Source organism: Colletes gigas, unplaced genomic scaffold, assembly GCF_013123115.1.
Source record: "Colletes gigas isolate AHSC1104 unplaced genomic scaffold, ASM1312311v1 Colletes_gigas_Sc00027, whole genome shotgun sequence".
In the NCBI taxonomy this organism is placed as follows: Eukaryota; Metazoa; Arthropoda; class Insecta; order Hymenoptera; family Colletidae; genus Colletes; species Colletes gigas.
In genome coordinates, this window is record NW_025106656.1 from 1,792,683 (window position 1) to 1,813,656 (window position 20,974).

Consider the following 20,974-nt stretch of genomic DNA (forward strand, 5'->3'; position numbering starts at 1 on the left):
GAAACATATCAATGTATGGTCAGACATTATATTTTCGGAAAAGAATTTTTTTCTCGAAACTGTGTAGGATTTCGGGGGTATGTGTTATGACCAAAAATGATTGTAATTGATCCCCGCAACCGAAAATAATTTTTCAAGAATGATTTGAAATTTTTCTTTCCACCGAAAAATTTGTCCAACTTTCTAAATTTTTTTTTTGAAAGTGCGTGGGATTCCGGGGGTATGTGTATTCACTAAAAATGATTGCTATAGACCCCCGCAACTAAAAATAATTTTTTCAGGACAATTTGAAATTTTTTAGAAGTTAAAAAATTTCAGTACCTACTCGAAGTTTTTCTCGAAAGTGGGTAGGATTTCAGGGATATGTGTATTCATAAAAAATGATTGTAATTGAGCCCCGCAACCAAAAATAATTTTTTCAAATTGATTTGACATTTTTTAATTTAATTTTTTAATAACTTTTTAATGAAGCCTCAGTCAAGAAATTGAAATTCTTGATTTTATTATTCTTACTTTTATCTCGATTCAAAAATTTATCTTAAAATTATTTTTTACAACGTTCTTGGAAATATCTTATTATCTTTCGTATTTAAAAAATTGTCCTTTGATCTACTAATACAAATAGTACAATTTTTTAATCTTCCTACGTTTTCATTAAAAACCTCACCGTGAATTTTCCGAATATGCAATCGATTTTAAACGCTCGAAGTGTATACGTACAAAGTAATAAGATTTTTCAATACTTCGATATTTTCCCGTGGCACTATTACAACCCGCGGCAGTAATTCAACGTCCTCGAAGGAACTCCGATTAAAAATAAGAAATAAAACGAAAGATACTGGAAAAGTCGCGAATCTAATTTTAGATTGTCCCCGGTGTCGGTGTAAATTGTTTAACCTTTCCGTTTCCAGACAAACGAACGAGAGATGGAAACGGAAGTGGAGAGAATATATATTATCGCGCGACGGAAATGCAAAAACGATTGGCAATTGTTTCCCCATCTTGTCTCGCGTTTGCTTAATTAATTCCGAACGCCTGGAATTCGCTGGCGAACTTGCAGCTAATTGAACGTCCGCGAAAGTTTCGTCGAAAAGTTGAACGATTTTTCATTCTACGATCGAAAGTACTTTCTAAACATTCCGAGCTGAATTATTATCGCGTCTACGCGTCCGTGTCCGTGTCCGTGGATTTTATGCAATATTTCCGGACGAGAATCTATGAAACGCGATACGAAAACGCGAAACGGAGATGCACGCTTTGATTTACATGTATTAAAAGGGTACGTTCGCAGTCATTATTCTATTTGAAGTTTCTTTGGACGACTAATAGGAAAACGAAAAAGAAACTCGTTAAATGTGTCGTCGTCTCTCGCGACTTCAAAAAGGTAACTTTGATACGGAAATATTTTCACTGGCTGCGGATGTCGTCTCGCGAGATCGAACAAATATTCCGCGTATTTTTCTTCGCGACTCGAAAAGTTGTTACGAAACTTTAAAAGGCTTTCCGCTACTTAAAAATGTCGGTTACTACGTTCGAGCTCTCCGCCGTGTTGGAACGTGTGCGATATTTTCTTTTGAAAAACACGTGCTGGCACATCAAACCGAAGCGTTTCGTGCCATTTAAATGTACTTGGAAAGGCACTGTACGACGGGGTTTTTACGCAATGTATTCCGTGGCGTTTGTCGGATCCGCGGATGCAACTCCGTCAAAGGGAAACGCTTTCCCCGAGGTCTCGTAAACGCGAAGCAGAATCGAGAAGCTTATCCCTGTAACGTCTTAAATACTACAGAAAAGAATTACGGATTTTCCGACGGGCACCATTTCTGGATATCAAAGCGCAATTTTCTCTTTGCCGTGTCCGCTTTTAGCTTTAAAACCGACGAACGAATTTAATAAATTGCACGCCGCGTCCTTCGAGTGATTTTAAATGGGGAGATACGCGCAATTGTGTGCGCGAGGCTGTGTGAAATCGCGTTGTCTTTAAACAACCGGAGTGAACTCGCCGGCAAGCGTATCGCTGTTGGCCACCTGCCATTTCCGAAGTCCGTCGCTTGCTGGTCCGAAAGCAATCTTGAATTTTAACGTAAATTCCGCCTTGGGGGACCCATAGAAACGAGTTAAGTCGCGCTTGTCCGAAAGAAGCTTAAAAATATACGAAAACACCAGCATGTTGTGCGAGAAAACAGTTTTCCACTCGTTTCCATTTTTTTTTATCAAAGTTTTCTGGGGGTTCTATTTAAATTATTTATTTCACGGTTGTTAGGTGTGTTAGTAATTATAGGTTATAGACACGTTCTTCCAGTTCGGTACTTAGGAAACTTTACACGGCTCTTCTCGCACAACCGCGACAACAGCATTATTTTCCCCCGTTTTCTTTCTTTTCTGTACGACTGCCCTCGTCGTGGGAGTATATCCAACGGTATCAATCCGAATGCAGCGGAGTGAAACGCCAAGAAAGGAGGTTCAAACTTTTCAGGCGAGCACTGGTCAACCAGTGTGCAACTTCGGTTTACTCTTCTTTCTCCGATCTCCATCGCGGAGATCGCTATTTTCTACCAGTTGCAGGATTTCCGACGCTACAAAGATTCCGAGACAGAGATTGCCCCGATCTTCTATACCACCTATCCCTGATTCTCCTGTTTCGTTTTCTATCCCGATATGGTCGCGGAACAAAAAGTTCAGTCTAGCGTTGCCCGTTGAATCCATAAGTCGGTTAGATATTCTTCATCGGATAAAAGCTGTCTGAAAAAGTACGATATTCAATAATAAAATAAACCCAAACTCCTCGCTTGTCACTTGTGAAATTTCAAATGTGACGAAACTTGAGATTCAAAACTCTGTAATATGTTTAATGTTATGGGGGTCACCGGTGACCGGTGACGCCATTATTAGTAGAAATACATAATAGGAATAAATTTTACTAACATTGTTACTACAATGATGTGCAGAAATTAATAAATAAAACACCTATTAAAGTCATATTAAAACGCTCCAAACAAAGAAAAGGTAAACTAGTACAGTCATCACAATGTGTCACGACTTTTTTAGTACAATTTTGTGCAGTTATCCTTTCTAATGTCTTTGAATTTTTTTTCATAATGTGTTTTGCAAAATCATTGCGCAATTCTAGTTTTTTTCCAGCATTTTTTTCTCTGCTATTTTCATTCTAAAATCGAGAATTTGAATATTTATGCCAGTTACCAGTTCGAATATCATCGCGTTTGCAATGCATGTATTTAAGAACGAACATAATCACCATACGTTAGGTTCGTAGTAGATGGTTTTGGATTTGAGATATCGGTTTCATGGTTTACGATCGAGGAGACAAGGATTAGATTACCAGGTATTGGTACATATGGAATAGTGTGACCGAATGCCGTCATACGTTTCATTAAATTATACGTGCTCCGAGTACCGAAAACATAGGTCTTGTGGGACTCTGAATTTAGTATGGCAGGCATCGTATTAACCCTGTCATTCCAGCTGCAAATGTATCTCTGCGTAGCTACGCGTAGGTAGAATCGTCGAACAAAATACTGCTATCATCTAAATTCCCAAACACACGTGGGACCTTTTTAATTTCATTTAAATATGTAAAAATTTCAAATCTGTGAACGCGTATTAATTTCTTCTTTTTTTGTAGTATCTACATACGTATACACCGTCGATCATTTAGACTACGAGCGATAAATATTGCTGTAAATATAATAAAAATTTAGAAAATTATTAACACCCTTGAAATATTTCAGACGGATTTACGAACGAAACGCAAGACAAAGATTTTTTTCATCGTGATTCGGGTACCCTTCAAATTGCATCGGACCTTTTACATTGTTCTCTGTGCCATGTTCCTCGTATAGCAACGCAAATATCTCACAATAGACAGTTATTCAATTTACGAACGCCGTGAATCCCAACTCCCATATCCTGCAGATAACTATTTTCTCTCTCTTCCAACTTTATAATATGATCAGCTAGATTTCATTCACACTTCGGGGTCTGAGAATCTATACCAAACAATATACATAGGAAATGATACACGTTTCTACTTCCGTTAAGTTAGCACCGAGTCAAAGGTCACTGAACCTTTCATCGATATAATAATTTTTCGACGCGTGATAGGGGAAAAAGACCTTTAACACTTTGACTGCCTAGGCTTCTAGAGGCCAAAATAAAACGAAAATCAACAATACCAATTTGTTGATGGAGGCTTCGTTAAAAAGTTATTAACGTTTAAAGTTCCGCCCGTATTGAATTTTTTTCTCGAAAATACGCAGCATTTCGGGGGTATGTCTATTCGCCAAAATTGATTGCAATTGACCCCCGCTACCAAAAATAATTTTTCCAGGTGGATCTGAAAAATTCTTTTTCCGCCGAAAATTTAGGCACCTTCTCGAATTTTTTTCTCGAAAATGCGTAGGAATTCGGAGATATGTGTATCGACCAAAAATGATTGTAATTGACCCCAGCAACTGGAAATAATTTTTTCAGATCGATTTGAAAAAATCTTTTTCCGCCGAAAATTTAGGCACCTTCTCAAATTTTTTTCTCGAAAATGCATAAGATTTCGTGGGTATATCTACTGACCAAAAATGATTGTAATTGACCTCTTCAACTGGAAATAATTTTTCCAGATCGATTTGGAGAAATCTTTTTCCGGCGAAAATTTCAGTGAAACATATCAACGGTATGGTCAGACATATTTTCGGTAAAGAATTTTTTTCTCGAAAATGGTTAGGATTTCGGGGGTAGGGCTATTCACCAAAAATTATTGTAATTGACCCCCGCAATTGAAAATAATTTTTTTAGAACGATTTGAAATTTTTGAATTTTACTGAAAAATTGTTCAATATATGGATGGCAGGATTTACCATTATGATGCTAGAAAAATTAATTCTCAAGCTAAGACGTCGACAAAAATACATTTGGATAGGATTTATGAATTTCAACAAGGTTATAATATATATGTACTGAAACAAGTTTGTGGTTATGTAGTTTACAATGGTCTAAAATCAAAATTTTACTTTTGTAGAATATTACACGGTTTTGATATGGCCGCGAACGTGTTAAAAATACACGGTAATAGGAACGACGGCCTTTGAGGAACCCGCGATCTTCAATTAGTGTAATTAGTTGATAAAAAGTTTTCGAGTAAATGTTATCACGGAAGTAAAATATGAGTCAGCCGATGCGGAAAGTTGACGAAGATTAATGGACCTTTTGCTAAGACGAAAGGAAAATAGTATTCGCGCCAGCATCCAACGAACTTTCCGACCTTTCAACGTTGCCAAGAGGCTCGCTGTGTGACTTCTAAACTAATTTTGCCCGCAGAAGGTGAATTATCTCGATGGTCCAACTTCGCACGGTATTCTAAATTGAAAACTCGCGGGACCAGTCTCTGCTTTCGATCGAACAGCGTATGAATTTTTTATGAACCCGTATTAGCTTTTTCTCGGCAAACGAAAGCTACTCCGCGTCGATGCTTTGATAGAAAAAAAATTCGATAAAAAAAAGAACTCACTTCGGCGATCGATGTCGTTCCGAAAACAATGAAATTTGTATACGTATAGTTGTTTGACGACGCAGAGAGCCTTGTAACTGCGTTAAATAAAACCTGCTGACGTCGTGTTTCTCCATTTGTCAAATATTATTGGTATTTTTCAGCCTTCTAAATTAGAAAATTTGATCAGAAACTTGATGATACATGGAACCTCTATAATAATTTGATCTCGAACGATAGGGGTACAGCTTTTTGCTTAATTTTGGAGGGCACTCGATGTTCTCAAAGCCCAGAGAATCATACCGAGTGGCCCCATTTTACCTGCTCTGACCGATGAGTCGAACCGTCCTGGTGGCAGTGGTAGCCCCATAACGCTGAGTAGAGCTAAGTCTCGCTTTGGGAATTGCGGTGTGACTACGTCAACTCCCACACTGTTGCAGCAGAAACAGTACAGATACGGAAAGGTCTCGTACCAGCAGCGTAGATGTTTAGGGGCTTGGAACTCGGTGTACGTCCGTGGCCAAGAGTGGTAACGCGGACGCGCTGATTAGGGTGTAATCCAATCCAGCGTCCATGGGGACCGTGTTTGTTCGAACCTTCGTAACGGATACACCCACGCTGAAGAACCACCAACGAATTTTACTTCCTCTTCGTGTCTCTGTACCTCTCAGAGTGCATCGAGCGCTTTACTTCTTCAAGCTGTGACCTACCAAGGAGATCGAAACGATTGAAATTCTCAATCGTTCCAACGATCGTCCATTCTCTGAATATTTTTGTTTAATAAAATAAAATATTGGTGTTGAATTTCATAAAAATTTTATGAACGATATCGGAGTTATCCGCGAAGGCAACGCAAATTTAAATTAAATTCTATCCGTGAGCATCGATAGCCTTTTCGCTGCTTTTTCCTCAGCGAAATCTGTTATTTTCCATTTTCAGGTATCTTTTTAAAGGAAAGTTTCGTCATAAATATGTTATAAACCGTGTAATGTTGTTTCGTCTATGCCTCTCTGTCACGGTGTCACGATCCATTCGGAGCACAGTGACACTTTGGCAGGATTCCCTGTGTACCACTGTTGGCACTGCACGGACAGCGTCCGAATTGATTAATTGCAACGCACTCGCCAAACCCAATCTTTACCCCGCGATACAAGACAACCGCAACGATCCAACTTCGCGGATAGCTCGATGGATTGGGGGTTAAGCACCCTGTGAACCCTGGGGTCTCGGACTGTTTGGGAGAATATTCGATACTGTCAACGTCTTCTGCCGATTATCTGCGGTAACGTTTAAGCCACGTCGAGACCGATGTGGACGACGTAGCAATTACTTCCTGTTAAATTATTCTACGGTTCTTAGCACTGATCAACTCCGGATGGATTGCTTTCCTATATTTATCGATTTCACGGGAATATGGTCTATACGTAGTCTAAAATTAATTCTAGAATATCTGGAAGTTATTTTATATTTAGAAATACTAATTCTTTTGTTATTATTACACCACTAAATTTACAATCAATTCCATTGGGGAATTTTTAATGAATATGGCCACTAAGGCAATGGCACAACAATACAAACAAAATATAGGACACGCATAAGAAGCTAAGGGTAACAAAGGAACACTAATAATAATATTTTTTGCAAACGTCATTAACTGTCCAAACTAGTCTTGATTAATTAAAAATGTTAATGTTTCTCATTCTCGTATAGTTGCCCAATTTAGGTGGGTTTAGCGTGAACGAAATAACCCTGGCTTTGTTGGGGCTTTGGTTAAACTAATTTGCTATTGCTGTACCAAAGTTTGTATCTTCGGGAGAAGTTCAAGTAGAAAAATTACGATATATAGTTCAACAAGTTTACCAAAAGCCCCAAGGTAGCAACTTAAGCGTCTATAAGTGAGTGGCAGGAATAAGATCAAGCGATTAAACTCTCGCCTCGGTCCACGGACGATGGGAGGGTCAGATCACTCCGATGTTTAAGCTAAATACCCCTTAAACTCACTTTGGCAAGATAAGTGTTACATTTTTGATATTTCACTTTTTATCAAACAATTTTTCACGTACTTTTTTTATCGGCGATCGTCGACGTTTTGGGGGATGAGAACGACCATTAAGGCGGGGGCGGAAAATATATTTTCTGTTATATCTCGGCAAGTATCGCAGATAGTGGAATTGTGTCAACGGGGCGAACTTTGCGTTTTTCACGTGGTGAATATCGCTACGGGAACAGGCTTTTAAAAGCTCCGTTTGTTTAAATAATATATTAAAAATTATGGAGGTTAATTTTTAATTTGAAACACGAGGCGCGAGGGTGCGAACAAACAGAAAGTTTGTAATGCTCTTAGGAAAATATATGCAAATTGATGGGAGTATAATTTCTGAGCGAGTACATATTTATAATGGCCGACACTGTACACGTAGGAACGCAAGTTTCGCGAAGGTCCGATCGGATCGCATATCGTCGCTATACGTTTGGCAAACATTCGGTGAATCCCTTCGGAATATTGTCTACGTATATTGTCATGGGTCTGATTGAATTCCCCGGTGAATTTACGCGCGTAGTACACAAAGCGTCGGCCATTCATCGACGATCCGATGGAAATTAAGTGCAGCTTCTACTTATCGGGGATATCGATCCTCCAGAAGCAGCCTCTCAAGGCGTCGTCGTCCAAAACATTGGCCAAGTTCGTTTCTTGAGCCCGTCGGTCGTTGATTATCCGGACAATACACGCCATCCGGCCGTTCGTTTGCCTACGGAATCTCCGCAATTACGCGTGTATACCGGATGACCCAGTTGTCGCAGCCACTTGGCGCGCCACGCCGAAAGACCGTGGAACCGGGCCGAGATGGAAATTGTTGGTTCAGTGGAAAAGTATGCAAAGTCCGACGCAAGAATTTGGTGGTCCGCGACAGAAATCGACGCGTCTTTGGGCAAATTTCATTTTTGGCGAACACGCGTACCTCTGACATTCTAATCATTTTCAAGAAAAAACTTCGAGTAGGTGGGCAAATTTTTCGACATAATTAAAAAATTTCAAATCGTTCTGGAAAAATTACTTTTAGTTACGGGAGTCAATTACAATCATTTTTAGCCATTAGACATATCCTCGAAATCCTATCTATTTTCGAGAAAAAAATTCGAAAACGTGAGTTTACCGACAAAATTAAAAAATTACAAATCGTTCTGAAAAATTTATTTTCGGTCACGTTAGTCGATTACAATCATTTTTAGCCATTAGACATACCCTCAAAATCCTACCCATTTTCAAGAAAAAATTTGATAAGTTGTAAAATTTTTCGACAAAATTAAAAAATTTCAAATCGTTCTGGAAAAATTATCTACGGTCGTGGGGGTCAATTAAACTCATTTTTGGTGAACAGACATAATCATGAAATCTTACGCATTTTTGGGGAAAAAATTTCGTACTGAAGACACAATGTCTGACCAGAATGTCCGATTCCCCTGAAATTTCAAAGGTATGTTTGGAACGCCATAACTCATGAATGGATTGGATGATTTTAAAGTTTCAAAATGCAAATAACGCGTATTTTAGTGAAGAATATGTAGAAATTCTAACAGTATTGAAGAATTTTTCCGTAAAATTAAAAAACTTTGAATCATTCTAGAAAAATTATTTTTAGTTGCAGGGGTCAATTACAATCATTTTTTGTCATAACACATACCCCCGAAATTCTACTCAGTTTCGAGAAAAAAATTCTTTTCCGAAAATATGTCTGACCATACCGTTGATATGTTTCACTGAAATTTCATGCATATGTTTAAAATATCATAATTTCTGAACGGCTCGAAAGATTTTAATGTTTCAAACGGCAAACGATGCGTATTTTAGTAAAGAATAAGTAGAAATTCTAAAAATATTCGAAAAGTTGTTCCTTAACACCGTAAAGTGAGAAAACTCTCATAAAAGTGGTCCAATTTTCAAACAGCCGTAACTCTTACAATAGTGAATATATCTCAATGAAACTTTTTTCTGAAGTAGAGCTCATAGTTACCTACAAAAAAGTATTGGACAACTTTTCTATAGAGTGTCAAACAAAATTACTAAAAATCAAAAACGAATTTTTAAGAAAAATCGACGGCCTAAATTTTTCGGCGAAAAGAAAAAATTTCAAATCGTTCTGAAAAAATTATTTTTAGTTGCGGGGGTTAATTACAATCATTTTTGATGAACAAACATACCCCCGAAATTCTATGCACTTTCGAGAAAAAAATTCGAGTGGTTGCGGAAAGTTTGCAGCGAAATTGAAAAGTTTCAAATCATTCTGAAAAAATTATTTTTGGTTGCGGGGACCAATTAAAATTTTTTTTTGGTAAATACACATACTCCCAAAATTCTTTACCGAAAATACAATGTACGGCCAGAAATGTTTAAAACATCATAACTCTTGTACGAATTGGAGGATTCTAATGTTTCAATATGCAAACAATGCATATTTTGGTGGAGAATATTTAGGAATTCTAAGAATGTTCGAAAAGTAACTCCTTAACCTCGTAAAATAAGAAAAACCCCATAGAGATGGTCCAACTTTCAAACGACCATAACTCCTGCAATAGTTCACAGTGTTCCAGTCGTTGTCCAATGCCAATATTTGACGACGAGTAGCCTCTTGATTATGAAATTTGACGTCAAGAATTTGTAACGAGTCGGACTCGACATTGTACGGTTGGAGATTAATATCTTCAATTGAAATTCCTTGTGAAAACTTACGAAGTTACGAGTACAGCTAATGATGTACCATCATTCCATTTGCGGTACTTAAAGAATCGCGTGTTTAAAAATGAAAAACGTCAGAGATTCGACGAGATCCCCGAACAATGAGTAATCCACTTATCTCCGTTTGTTCTCGCGAAATAATTCAAGCCACCAGCCTCTCACGAAATATTGTTATGAAGTGTCACGAATTATCGAAGCGATCTTTTTATTCGTACTGTCCCGTTTCGTGGATCTTTTGTGTCTAAACGTCGCTGATACTCGAGATTAAACGACAAAGGATAAAAGCTGGTACGTCTTACATTCGAGAAGGTGGAGAAAAGGGGAGATTAGCTCTTGAGGGTAACTCTTTGTCTAATCGAGGAAAGGAAACCGAGTAGTCCGGATTGGATGGAAACTTTAAGCAGTTGTAAGACTTTTCGACCGATTTCATTACGTGAACTTGACTATGGAGCGCGATTTCTAACTGCATCGTCGAATGCACGCTGAAATGATTACCAATGGAAGGATTGTTTCGCTGTGAAAGGGCGCTTTTCCGACTCACTGACGCCATTTTATTGGTATAACAATGATTTCGCTCTGGGAAGAGACTCGTTAAGAAGAAGCTGACCTACGCTGCCATGTCGAGTATACCCTTTTTTCGAAACGTCAACAAGATCGACGGGTCCACCATTCTTCGAATACTCACGTTCGAAAACAGAATACGACCTGCCATCGCATTTTTTTCGACCTTTACTAGTTTTGGTTGGGGTTTTTTTTTAGCGAAAAAGCGAATAAACCTGGTCGGAGGTACAGTTTCACTCCGTGACAATTTTTCCTCGGGGAGAAAGCTATTTTATGGGGTTCAAATGATCTACTATTTCTCCCCCATTTCCCTACACCTTTTGTTCGAAACAAAAATGTGATTCGTAGAATCATTCCAGTTCGAATATTCTTTTTCCCTTTCTTTCAAAGAAAGTTCTTTTTGAGGCAAAATGCTCTCCAAGTTTTGGCAAAACCGTAAAATACCAAAGTCTTTCAACTTCAAGAGAGGAAATGTTCAAAAGTTTTCAAACGAACATCCGATTTTGTTTCGAAAAAAGTTAATCCAAGTTTGAAATATTTAATTAACCTTCTATTAACAGAAATGAACTATTGCACGAGATGATCTGTTATTTTGTAACCGACGAACGACGTAACCGAATGTTATTTAAATCTCGATCTGCTTTGCTTTCAGGATATCGGTGATATTCAGAGTGAAATCAGCGAAAGCCGTAAAAATAACCGACGGCAGCCTGTTGAAGCGGTTAGGCGTGATTGTGATGATATTCAGCGTGTTCCTAACCATTCGTACATTGGTCGCGCCTCCTGTGGTTATAGTTGCCCGAACCGCTGACGACCTTAAGGCTTATCTCTGCCGGACCGACTGGTGGGATCACAGTTTCACTATACGTGAGTGGCCTAACACATGAAACCATTTCGTTGTGCATGTTCCTTTCTTCCACGAACCACGACCGATAACACACTCCTTACAATAATTAACCCCCGGCAAATTGACTGATTTGGAACCTACATATCATTTCATTCCATATTTGCCTTACAACTTATTTATGAGAGGAAAAAATCAAATTTTATTTCAGGACACTTTGACTTCCACTACCCTTTAACGTAAAACGTTCGTATCCAGATCTGCTCTGATAGTTTGCTTCCGTTTTGAAAATATCACTGTCGAGAATTTTATTTTTAAGAGGACAGTCTCATGTGAGGCCTCAGAAAAATTAATTTCTTTTTATTTCATTTTAATGGGAGATTTTGGAGGCCAAAATAGGACGAATACAAGAATACCAATTTGTTGATCGTTAAAGAGATTCGTTAAAGAGTTATTAACGTTTAAATTTGGGCCTGTAGATAGGCAATCTGCGTGCAGCTTGGTGCGCGCGATAGTGGTTCTCACTCGAGCATGAGAAATTGTACTTAGTGACGTATCGACAGCCTTACAGTTTTCTGAGTGAGCATCACTATCACGCATACGCAGCTGTTGGCAGATTGTCAACTAATTGGTATTCTTGATTTTCGTCTTATTTTGACTTCTAGAATTGTTCATGTAAATTTTTCCCAGGGTTGGCCGAACACCCTGTATATTTAACACTAGATTTACTGAAGCCGTCAATTTGACGGATGTCTGGTACCATATTTAAAATTGCAGAACGCGTAAATATTATTTTTTAACAACTTATGTTGAATTTGATTGATGCAATGGCATGAATACATATTCTAATTAAAAGAAAAATCGAATTTAAGGTAATCGTCAACATGAAAGGTATCAATCAGTAGAACATTTCTCGTATATTCCTCGCGGTAATTACCAGAGTTATTACTTCGAGCGATTACCTTGTACAGCCCAGACATTATTGTTTCGAAAGGTTTACGAGAGGGGCAAGAGACATCTGCTGTTTTTAAAAGTCGAAATTCTAGCGTTTGTGCCACATGAGTGCCAACACTCTGGAAGGAATTCTATATGGAGCTGGGATTGATTAGTATGATCGTGAAGACTTTAACACATTGACTGCCACGTCACCCACATATGGATGACACGACTTTTCACCAAGGAGTTAAAAAAATTAATTCCCAAGATTAGATGTAAAAGAAAATGAAGCTAGGTAGGGCCCTTGAATTTTAACGAGTCTGTGAAAATAAATTCCATGACAAATTCTTGGTATGCTAGTTTCCAATTGTCTGAAAACAAAATTTAATTTTCCTTTTAATTTGAGGGGTTTGGTCTGGCAGTCAACGTGTTAAATGCGTTTCTCTCGAAATGTTACTTTCTTAACTGGCGTAGACAAAATCTCAAAAACTACAAATTCGATTGCTCTGTAAGTGTTACACGTTGTTCCACACACTAATAGCTCTAGCCCATACCAAAATTATATTTCTATAATGAGTATATCGTATACTTTTATTAAAAAGTCTGCGTAAAAAATGACAAAATTTTGCAATTTTTAATTTAAGCTTTCGCCATTTTGCCAATTTTTAACATAAATTAATTATTTTGCTACGGGCCATATCAGGCAACCTACCGAATAAAAATCTTTTTGATTCTTTTGATTTAATCAACCTTGATAGCTGCAATCACCTACGTGAGTATTGAAACACATGTTTATTGTGGTCAAACATGAAAAGTCAATAAAAATTATTGAAAAATTTACTTTGTATTCCCAAAGGATAGTTAAGTAAATTGCGAAAGTAAATTATAGCGTCAGATGTTACATTCAGTCAAAAAAAATTAATAAAGATGGTTAAGTTTTGCAACGTACACATGAAACTGCCCCCTTAAGGGGCCTTTCTACCTTGTGGGATTTTAAAAACCGAATTATTTTTGCGTTTTCTTTTAGTATGTAGTCTCGAAAATATATCTACCAAACATAGTAAATGTAGAATATAACAACTGGACGTGAAACTTTAAAGTTGTTTTTCTCGAAACTACATTTTTCGGCACTGCGTATGTGATAACAGAAAAACTATTCAAGATATCAACATCAAATTTATACAGTATCTTTAGAACTAGTCTCCCTATAGCATGAACTAGGATAATTGCGATATCTGCAGTACTTTTTCTTTTATTAACAAAAAGGCAGCCGAATATATGAAAATATTCAGTATTTTCTCGTAAAATAGCTGCCATTTTGCCATTTTTTGTTCTTTTGAAAAGATCCTAATTCATGCTATAACCACACTCATCTACATTAAGAATATCGTTGGTTTTTGGATTTCGGATAACTTGTTCGGAAGATATCACCTACGCAGTCGAGCGCTGTTCCTAAAAACTGTTGTTTGTTGATCAACAAAAACAGCGTAATCAATAGATATTATGCGTTGCAAAAATTCGTAAATATAGCTAAATATATAATACATGTATCTACAAAACACGGAATTAATCGCTCTTTAATAGCACGCAAAAAAAAATCACAAAGAAACATGTATTTTTCTACAAGGTAGAATGGCCCCTTAAGGTTGCCAAATAAATCATTCGCGAACAGATTAGCAGCCAATTCGATGGCGAACAGTTTGCCTGGTCCAGCGATCAGGTTCCCGCGTAAAAGCGGGAGAACGAATTAGCCGTTAATTACGATCGACTGGACGGCGTAAACTCGTAGCAAAGACGGCCGCAAAACCGCGTGCACGCTCGAGTTTCCATCGAAATTTCGCCCTTTGGGTCCCGCGTCGCGGGAAAGTTCAAAATTCTGATTTCCCATTATCAAAGGGCGGACGGAATTCCATAGTGAAACGCAATGAAAGAGATACAGACGAGTTGGCGCGTGTTCCCCGGGATTTCCTTTTATCTCCCGTTCTTCCGGTATTCCTTGGCACGCGAGGGCGAGTCGAAAAGTGAAAGAAATGAATGCGAATGTGAAAATACGAGTCAGTTTCGTTAAAACGGATGGTGGAAAAGTAGTCCGCGAATGGAACTCCGAGTGGAGGCTGGAAGAGAGAAAATGCGAAAGAAGGAATTAGGTAAACTAAGGAGGAGCCTGTCAAAGTGCTCCGAGCACCGATACGCTCCTCTTTGAGGCGCTGGATAAACCGTTATTCGCATTACAAATGGCGTCTCGGAGATTCTCGGAGAGTTGGTCAAAATGTTGTCTCAGAAAGGTTTGTCTTTATCGCGCGCGAGGAAAAGTTCACTTGTTTAAGCGGAGAAAAAAACGCAATCGATGTTTAATCAACCGAATATAATGGAGGCTCTACTGCTCGCCGAAGTTTTCGATCGCCTCCTTAACGCCGGCCAATAGATGCCAACGACGGGATCCTCTGACTCCTGGCGCGATAGATTTATTTCCTCCGGCGATAACCATTCGTCTGTCCCCATAGAATGGTAATTTTTGTCGAGAAATACCGAGCGGTTAAGGTGATAGACTGCCGGGGCGGCTTTACTTCTGGGAATAACGCCAGCGTTTTAACAAATAGAACCTCTCGCGAGTGGAAGGATCGCTCTCCTTTGGCGCGTGTCCAATGAGGAACGGATATTCGTGCGTGGAAGTTTCGCAGAATCTTTGAAATAGTGCTCTAATAGCGTGACAACGTCGAAAAAACTACGAGAGAAACGATAGTCGCGATATCTCGCGCGTTCACTGGGACACTTTAACAGACATTTCTTGAATTTCAACCCACCAAGAGGATTAATCTTGATAAGGGCTGTTAATTTTTGAAATATTTTTATTTGAATGGTCCGATTGACATTTATTTTCTTATACTTGACGATCAAAAGAACCCTCTTCAGCCCGGTTCCAACGATTTACTCGACCTCTAAATGCTCTGTTAACCCTTTCAAGCACTCCACTGGAAATTTGTTGACATGCCTGAAGGATCTCCCGCCTCGAGTCGTTTGGTACCGTCGATTTCGGTGTCTTTCACGATATCTTCGCGCCGCTTCCCTGTAATTCCCATTACACTCTACCAAGATTAAAATCGTGTCAACAACCCCGCTCGCTGTGTAATCTTTCATTAGTCTGAGAGCTCGCTACAATTTTAGCGTCATTTTATTAAGAAAATCGACGAACCTGCGGGGTCGTCACACCCTCGAGGATTACAACGGCGTTGAAATATTTCTTAACTTTAAAATAATGTGCTTTTAAAGTCAGCCAGGTCGGTAAAATATTATTGTCCCATCGTTTGGAACGGTTCTCTCTCGTCGATCGATCTGAAATTGTAACGTTCGTAGTAAAATTTGATTTTGGCAAGGGCGTCCACGTTCGATGAGACCGACACAAATTGCAGTAGAAAGGACATTCGGGATGTGGAAATAGTGCGGAGTAAGGTCGAAGTTTCTCATCCAATCTTCACCGCACGATAAAGAATCTCATCCGAGGGATTACCTTCGAAAAAGGGGTCACACAATTAAATTATGCAAGGTAATACGCGCTGATTTAGGTGACACCGTCGCGATTACGGGACCTGTCATACGGCGTGGGATTCAATGATTAAGGATAACGTCAGTAACGTCGCGAATATTAAGGACTTCCGAGAGGTCGGGCTCGAATCTCGAGCCAGTTCATCGAAAACTACTGGCGGATATAAATAGGACGCGCAGGGACCCATATTAACAGACTTTATTCGTAAAAAAAGGAATCTCAGGTTACAGAAAATCTCGAGAGTTTCGTCGATTCGTAAATCCGAGCAATATCGTCGTCCAGAGAACCATTAGAGAGATCTGGAAAACTCGAGACGGTTCTGTAGGTGACCAGAGAATTTATGATACTCATAACATGCATTCTCCGCGGAAATCAACGATCAAAGACCGTTTAAGAACCATCCGACAGGAGGCCATTTGTCGTCGGATAGGCGAACGTGTCTGGAATTCGGATAGGGCGGAGAACTTCTCCCCGAAAGTGCTTCGAAGAATTTTTCGAGGGGATCGTTAAAGGCGTGGAAACAGAAGAGAATTCCTACCGATGTTGGAGGACGAGTCGACGCATTGAAATTCCAGAAGTTACCCCGTTCGCAAGAGTGGAAACAAAAGAGTGTCTTTAAAGGGAAGAAGAAAAAGGTGCTTGATTTATTCGGACGGGAATCTTCCAAGGCGGAACGGATTTACGTTCGTTTCGCGTTCCACTAGTTTTTCGGGTAATTAGCTCTTATTTGATTTATGGATTCTTTTAAAATTAGCTGGTTCCACGTTGGAAAATAAATCGAAATTTAATAATACTTTTTCGCCGTACGATGCATCATTCGCGAGCAAATTAATTTTAGAATTCGGATGCGCGCATCAATAATGGCGTCTTGCAGCGTCAGAGCGCGCCGCCGCTCGACAACTTTTAACGTGGCTGTTCCTCGAACCAAAGACTCGGGCAGGAAAAGTGTATAGCACATTTTCCATTCATTTTTCAATAAAGAATCGCCCCTTCTATCGGTTTTTATCGGCAGTACACGGTCAGCATCGTTAATCAAAGTTAAAATGTAATCTGAAAGATTTGCGGTTTTACGGCAACACGGTCTTACCTATTCTCAAACTTTACAATTTTGAATTCACCGAGAGATGTTCCGTAGGATCCTTCATTCTTCCTTTCCCTTTGTGAGTTTAACGTCGGATAAACTTTCCCGGGCTAATAGAATTTCTTGCCAGTGCAGCTTCTTTTCAAGATGCTTTCCCCTAACTCAGCAACGCGGACAAAGTTTCTGGATACGTTCGATTCCATGTTTCGCTTTTCGAGATTTAGGCAATTTTCGTAAATAGCCCTTCGAAGTAGATGCAGACCAAAAATGTATTAGTTTTCGAAAAATACAGTGTTTATTTATTTATGATTTTACAAGTTGTTCTAGGAATCTCCCGAAATTATTAAGGCATAAAGAAGGGATTGATCTCTTTTTCTTTTAAACCAATGTTCGAGCAAATCTGGATGCTTGCTTTATCCTTTGTCACGTTTCGAGGATTTCGGAGAACCGTGCGACGCATAGAAGACAGACGCAGAGAATCCGGGGAAGGCGAGAAACTCCTCGCGATGGCTTTATAAACGCAACATGGTGAACTCGTTACAGCGAATATACATATAGATTCACAAATATTTGTTGCTCGTGGTAGCGTACGAGGGGCAGAATTTCAGGCCTTCCGTGCGCAATAAATTGAGCAAACGTTCCCCTGAATTTCAGCCTCTCGTATATTCCGCTAGCATTATAATTCCAGTAAATACGACCTGCTTTCGAAGAGCTCCCCTTTGAATCACGATAAATCGTATACGTGTATTGATCCCTATGCAATATTGTGGAAACCACCGTCGAAGAACAGTTGTTAGTTCAGGTTTCTATAATTGATATTCTTTACCTTCAACGGGAACAAGGGCAATTTTCCATCAGTTTGAAACGTATCAAATTTTAAACCTTTAGTAGCCAATAGTTCCGATCAAACTGTTTCGAAACCTCTGTGAAATAAATTCTCCTGGGTATCTTAAGCTATCAGAGATCCCGGGATTACGATCGTTAGGTGGTTGGCCCGCCCTGAACATCAAATTTAGAAGATTAATGGGACGTACGTGCATTTATTAACACTAAACCTACCATGACCGGTTAAATAACCGTTTCTAAAATTTCGTTTAAAAGTCATGACGTACAATGTTATTTTAGCACCATATAACTTCACGATTTTTCTTATAGTACACGTACAATGAATTTTACAATATTCACTTCTATTCTTATTGTTTGTTTTCTGAGAAAAATTTGTAGTCTGTCTTGCCTACCACGACCGGTCATGACTGAATGATTTATATTTTTTTGTGAGAAACTGGGCAAAATTGGGCACCAAATTCTGGTTAGCTTCTGATGTAAATAGGAAATATATGTATAGCAAAGACGAAAGGAGAGAATCTTCAGTTTCCATTGTCTTAAAACAGTCTATCAACGCGTATTAAAAATAGTTAAACTTTCGACGCGTGCAGTTCCAAAACTATTAGTGTTTTATGCGTTATTGAGCTATCGTTGGAAGCGGTAGACCTTTCCCTTTAAAATGGCTTTTGGTTTTTGTCGATCGGACTTTCCGTTTTCGAGATATCGTAATTTATGTAAAAGGTAATTTTTCTTAATTCGACTATCGCTGTCTCCGTCTGACGCGTCGCGCCGGACCTCTCTTTCTCGCACGTGACTCGCGACCGTGTGGCCCAGTGACCTTGTTTCGACAAGCACGTGCGGTCAACGACCTTAACAAGACCGTAGTAAGAAAGTAAACAAACGCTTTGAACCCTTTTATCTCCGGAACTAGCCACCGCATCGACTTGAAACTAAAATCGCCATATCTGCGGAACTAATAAAGCTATCGACTTGTTCAAACACTCGTTTTAAAGGGAATTTCATCCTCTACCTAACGATCATATCACCTACTATAATTTTTTCTATCTTCTATGTTTATTTTGAAATTTACTTTAATGCTACATACCCAAAGAAGTTTCAGCAATTTGTACTGATCGTACGACTAGTGTACGATAAAACTGGATCATAAATTGTTTATTTAATTGAAAATTAATTTAAATTTAAATCCAGGATGTTTGCGTAATTGCTAGCCAACACCTTTTCTTAAACAGTTGTTTTCTCTAGAACTAACTACGGTATCAACTTGGAACAAACTTCGTTTCTAAGGGCGTTTTATCTTCTATCCGATGAAAATTAAAAAATTTGTTTAACATGAAAGAGAAGGATATCTTACGAACAAACATTAGAACACAAGTTTCTATACATATAATGCAGAAATTAGAAATACGTTGACTCGTGAAAGAGAAAAAGAAAGTCATTTGACCAGTCTTACTAGGAATGGGTGTGTATGAAGTGTCGGTAGGTTTAGTGTTAATAAGGATGTCGTGAATGGAGTTATCGTTTCATAATATCCACAGGCCTCGTAATCCAATTTATCCCCTTTATGGCTCCCTGAAAAACAGAACACGGACTAATTCAATATTTTGCCAGCGGTAACACGCCGGCCGATTTTCCTCCCCGTAAACCGCGAAACTAGCACGCGTGTCGCTCGTTTTCCCGCGATTTTAGTGCCCCGGAAACGCAAAAACTCGGCCTCGTAGTTTTTTATTCCAGGTCGCTGGAATATTTCCGCGACGTGCCCGGCGTCGACTAACAAGTAACCCGTTCCGAGTAAAAAGTCGTGTTCCCTGAAATAAATATTTACTCGAAGATAATGTGATTTTCTAGAACAAACAATCCTGAAACGAATCTTCTGTACTTTTAACTACTAGGTGTAAACAGTAGGGGATGCTGGGTAAAAAAAAGAAATTGTACAGTTTCGACGTACGCTACGCGAGAAACGTGGAACGACTTAGAAAACTCACGCGTTTCTGGTGGCGGAAGAACAACGCTACGTGCGATACTTTTTATATCGCGACTATGGAAAGTTTCTTTTACGGCCCGTCCAAAGAAACGTGAGTTAAACATTTATCAACTTGCACGACCGAAGGAACGACGGAGAATTTATTCGGTTATAATCGAGTTAGAAAACTGTTAGGGTCTGCGAGTGACTGAGACGCGGTCCTATCAAAGGCGGTAGGATAACGGATTTATGTTCGTCCTGGATCTGCTAACGAAGACGTCATTAAGGATATATACTCCCCTAGTTGGATACAATGCTCCCCTGCAGAAGGCTAGTCACGTATCAATAAAGCTTCAGACTCGGTGTATAAGACTGCCTATCCAGTATCCTACCGTGGCTAAGTATTACTTAACAGGCCATAATACTGTACACGTAATCTGCTAAATAAGCGTCAGCAAGATTAACTGAACTGCTACCTAAACGTCAGAACGACTGTCTAGCCGATACAATGACTCTGCATAGAATAGGACCTCTGACGTACGAATACAACCGCAAGCGAAGAAATGTTTTCCACGAAACCGCATATTTCTTATCGCGAGAAAGTTTAGTAATCATTACTCTTCGGCCATCTTTGAGATAGTATTTTCAGCCTCGTTTGTATCTTATCACGTTTGTTTGCGATTGCCACGAGTCCGCGGATAAATTCTGAGCCACGTATTGTTTCACGGATGCTACTCCCGCCAGGATTATTTATGTCGTCGCCGCGGAATCGAGGAAGCGGGAACGAAATCGGTTCCCGCGATCGTTACTTTTCATTTCGCGATAAAATTGGCTATCATTTCTTTTGCTTTCTTCCTCATTTCATCCTTTATTTGCAGGGGTGTTCGAACTCGCCGGTGAATTTATTCGGGCGACGGTTCCCGCGGAACTTTGCCTATGGGAAATAATAATAAATTCCTTCCACCTC

General features: G+C 39.2%; 1 protein-coding gene across 1 annotated transcript in view; it reads left to right on the plus strand.

Annotated features, from left to right (window-relative positions):
• The window catches only part of LOC122401762 (probable G-protein coupled receptor 158), a 167,594-nt gene that overhangs the window by 129,518 nt on the left and 17,102 nt on the right, over positions 1–20,974 (plus strand). Inside the window, exon 8 of the mRNA XM_043404110.1 lies at positions 11,449–11,663. Within this exon, the coding sequence (XP_043260045.1) occupies positions 11,449–11,663 (215 nt within the window). The remainder of the gene's footprint in view (positions 1–11,448; positions 11,664–20,974) is intronic.